This window comes from Pyrus communis, chromosome 10, assembly GCF_041283825.1.
Source record: "Pyrus communis isolate YQ-2024b chromosome 10, ASM4128382v1, whole genome shotgun sequence".
NCBI classification, from domain to species: domain Eukaryota; kingdom Viridiplantae; phylum Streptophyta; class Magnoliopsida; order Rosales; family Rosaceae; genus Pyrus; species Pyrus communis.
This window is the reverse complement of record NC_142574.1, coordinates 15,536,161-15,540,339: the sequence shown is the minus strand read 5'-3', so window position 1 is coordinate 15,540,339 and position 4,179 is coordinate 15,536,161. Positions and strand designations below refer to the sequence as shown.

Genomic DNA, 4,179 nt, shown 5'->3' with positions numbered 1-4,179 from the left:
AACAATTACTCGTTAATGAAGAAAGAACAATTCACAAAAACTCTTAAGCTCTCTCTCTAATTCTCTCTGCATTCTTTTCTGAATATTCTTTGCATTTCTTCAATTCTCACATAGAGCACTTCAAGTGCCTTTGGAAACAAAAAACATTTCTCTAAAAGCGCTTTCAATCATTTAAAAAGTACTTCCAAACGGCCTGAGTACGAACATATCTTAAACTTTTGAAAGAGTATATAAGAAGAAGAGCGGCGTAAAGAGTATAAGAAAGAAGATCGTGACAAAGAGTTAAGAGTACTGCATGTAAATTATTTGTAAATTGATAAATAAAAAAAAAATAAAAAAAATTCAAAATCGATTATTGTTGTAGTAGAGATATTGCTCGCTAGACTTTCAGGGTATCAATACGAACAATTTCCTGTGGTTCAGTTTGTGTGACCCTAAGGTTCAAAGAAAGTGTAGAATTGGTGATGTGGTCTTCTACAGTTATCTCATAATCTCCATGAAACAAGGAAAAATCAACAAAGCCTCGATCATTTGCTGTGATTTCTTGAGTCCCAGACCTCCACTCAGCAATCAGCTTATCCACAACATCTCCTGATAGAGTATTTTTGAAGTTGTTATCTGCAAGGGTGGTAACATTAAAACCCGCTGACAATGGACCTACAAACATGATGATCCCTTTAACCGCAGGATGAGAATATCCCTCCCTTAGTATCTCTTCCAAATATTGAGCCTGCCAACAAATTAAACAAGTGTACAACCTCTGCATTTCAAAATGTCATACCATTTTTATTTTTTTTTGGAAAAATACGAACAAATAGAACTGAAGAAACACTAAACCTACAATGAAATGGCCCCGATTCTATTTTTATTAAAATTTCGTAACCGATCCTACTTGCACATGTCCCCGTTGCTTACCGCTTTAAAAAAATTAGAATACCTGATTAGGGTCTTTTGCCACATCCACTTCTGTAAGCCATATTGGCAGTCCTGTTGCCCCTAACATGTCTATAGTAGATCTCATGTAAGCAAGGTTTGGCTGACCAGAAACAAAGTGGCCTTGCAGCCCTATTCCTGCTGATAGATTTGCATTTCCGGGATACGATAAAATCTCTTCAAGTTTCTTCTTATAGTTGGCCGCACCTGCTTTCGTGTCTTTACTATATTCGATGGAGTTATACTCATTCATGAACATAACTGTACTAGGATCAAGCTGTTGAGCTGTGAAGTAGAATTCTGCAGAAGCATTTTTGCCAAGTTTGTCCTCAAAGAATCTGAAATGAAGATTCTCATTCACTACATCCCAAGCAATCAATTTTCCTCTGTACCTAGAAACCACTGAGTTGATTCTCTTTTCTGCTGCTTTTCGTAATTCCTCGGGGGAAAGGGATTTAACCCAGTTGGGCTGGGCGTTGGCATTGTCCCAGAAGACGTTGTGGCCTCTAATCGAAATTCCATTCTGTTGTGCAAATTTAACCATGTCATCTGCAATGGTATAGTTTTCTTGGCCTTGTGTTTTCTCAGTGCTGTACCACTTCATCTCATTGGTGAAAGTTGTCCATTTGAACCTTGACGTGAACCAATTCTGGTAATCAGGGCTTGTGAGGATGAAATGGTTCATTCCACACCCAAATGGGAAGTGTGACTTGACTTGCTTGATGGAGACTTTAGCTCCTTTTAGAGGAGCTTTACTTGCTTGAGTTAGTTGCAACTTCACCCTTTTCTTACGTACCTGCAGGGATTTAAGTGATCAAAATTATCATGAAATTACATGACATGACATGGTCACAGAACCCGTTAAAGCGATCAAATTCCCCCTCATATGTAAGTATAATGCGGACCAAGAAGGGGAAAATGACTCATTTTTAAGTAGATATCTGTTTGATAATTCTGGAATGATTCTAGCTATTTAAGTTATGATATTGTAATCAATCTAGCGTGTTATCCATAGATTCTATTACTAAGTATACGCCCTTGATGTTAAATAGATGTGATTCATCATGCTTGGGTTTACCTCATTGATGCTGTTGTCTTGATGGGATCTCCATTCATCCTTGGTGAAAGGTTGCAATGAGACATTGTCCATCCATATTTCAACTGATGTATTTTCAGCCTACATGAAATGATACATGAAAAGCATAATCAGTCAGCAAACTCATTTAATTTTGACCTTCTGGTGGCGGTGGCATCAATTCGAAAGCAATGATTCTTTTTAAGTTTGTAGTTTTATCAGATGAATAAAATCCTGAACAAAATGGGAGAACTTTTGAATTTCTAATCAGTTGCGGTGATTATATACAACACAAAGGTTGCCAAAACAAGATGGTTAAAGTCAAAATCAAATTTCAACATACCTCGAATAGAATCTCAACTGGGGTTGTGAAATTTGCTACTATGCCACCTTTTAGCAGGGTCCAGCATCCTTTCTCAGCTATTACATCGCCACCAGGTACATTATCTCCATTGGGAAACTTAAAAACAACAGCTACAATCTCACTTCCTTCACTGACTTGAACAGAAGCTGAAAGTTTTCATAGTTTGGCACAATCAATTAAGAATCATGTAATGATTTACATGATTAAATCACTAAAAAAATCATGTAAAAAGTAATTAAATCACCTGAACACTATCGGAAGAAACAAGTAGCCAAATCTTAAAACCGTACGAGACATAAATTGTATTCCATAAAGCTTTTTAACTAGTTACCAGAAAAGCTGTAGATTTTCCCTTCCTCGACTTGAACCATCTGCGAGAAACTGTCTAATGGATGTGTTCTATTGTGTGCCACAATGAACCTGTTTCCGTGCTTTGACGTTCTTCGTACTTCTATCCTCCCTTCTCCGAAAGCTTTCCATCCTTCTGTGTTGTGATTAAATTCTGGATTTACTATTATTCCTCCTCCATACAAAGGATCTAGTGGTTCTACCAAGCACTGTTTGATCAAAATTATAGAAAAGGCACCAAAAAAATCAGCTTTTGGCCTATGTTAACTTTAAACAATGTTTCAAAGACTTGCTGAAGCTGGTACTGATATGTATTTCCAAATTTAATTGTTATAGTGACAAACTTTTGGAAGCAAAAGAAATAATAATTGTGGACAGTTTAGGAGTTGATTCTTGCTTTTGTAGTTGTCGAGTAGTTGTACGACGAAGCGTGGGTTCCATGCCCTGTAGCAGTTGTAAAGGTTTACATAAGCAAGAATTTATACGACACAAAAATTGATTGCAGTATGATACCCAAACTAAAGGAGGAAAATAGCTTCTAAATAAACAAGATTAACATCCTAATTAATGCTTAATCAGTTTTCTTTTTGTACAATTAAGAATATTTTGTTCAAATAACATGCAAACAATCTTTCTCTTTTCCATATTTGGTTGGCGCATTATATTTTCGGCAATCTTATCCTTGTGCGTGAGAGAGAGAGAGAGAGAGAGAGAGAGAGAGAGAGAGAGAGAGAGAGAGAGAGACCGAGAAAGAGAACAATGCATGAAAGCAATAAGGTGCAAGCTGTTGTGAACATCTTGATCACTTCACAACACCAACGGCCTTCCTTCCTCACCTGATCGAAAAATATGGTTCAAATTTTGTGGAAGAATGATGGTAATGTCACAAGTGAAGAAAATAAAGTTTGGAGCAAATACTGAACAATTAATGCAAAAGGAGGAAGGAAACCCTGCAGTCCACAGAACAATTAATCAATCTTCAAAACACAACATTATGTGGTATTTATAATGTACTATAGAATTGTGTAATGTGGTATATTAATTTCTAAACTTTTTTTTACATGATTATTTTCCAAACTTATGCTCCCTCTTTTGTTCAAATTCTCTTCATCATCCCACATTTGATGCTCTCATATATTACAGATCATGGGGATTTTAATTACCAAATATAGATACATTCATCCTCCTGCTAATTGAATTTGAAGGTAAATGAAATCTTAACATTCTCAAAATTAGTATTATGTAGTAAATGCATGAATAAGAAAAAAGAATAATTGTCTGGCGTTTCTGAACATTTGATGTTATTAAATCTTTGATTATCCATGTAATGGACATAAATTTGTGTTTTAGGTTCATTCAAATTCGTACTCCATGGCAGTTTTCTAGTAAAAATTGAACAATTGAGAAAACTCTTGGGTAGAAATTGCAGACATTAGTTTAACCCCATTGGCTAAAGTGG

General features: G+C 35.9%; 1 protein-coding gene across 1 annotated transcript; it reads right to left on the bottom strand.

Moving 5' to 3' along the window:
• Positions 1-379: 379 nt before the first annotated feature.
• LOC137728190 (endo-1,4-beta-xylanase 5-like) lies at positions 380-3,517 on the bottom strand. Its single transcript, XM_088678058.1, has 8 exons — positions 3,466-3,517; positions 3,118-3,164; positions 2,793-2,929; positions 2,704-2,753; positions 2,352-2,518; positions 2,012-2,110; positions 938-1,729; positions 380-730 (listed from the first exon to the last, which is right to left on the bottom strand). The coding sequence occupies exons 1-8, from the start codon at positions 3,515-3,517 to the stop codon at positions 380-382; spliced, it is 1,695 nt and encodes a 564-aa protein (XP_088534184.1).
• Between the last annotated feature and the right edge of the window lie 662 nt (positions 3,518-4,179).

Bases quoted from the DNA above. Each gene is read 5' to 3' on its own strand.
- LOC137728190 (XM_088678058.1), bottom strand. From the start codon at position 3,517: ATGTTCACAACAGCTTGCACCTTATTGCTTTCATGCATTGTTCTCTTT. The intron at 1,730-2,011 runs GTAAACCCAAGC...AAATCCCTGCAG, and splicing joins AAGACAACAGCATCAATGAG to GTACGTAAGAAAAGGGTGAA. The intron at 731-937 runs GTATTCTAATTT...ATTTGTTGGCAG, and splicing joins TGGCAAAAGACCCTAATCAG to GCTCAATATTTGGAAGAGAT.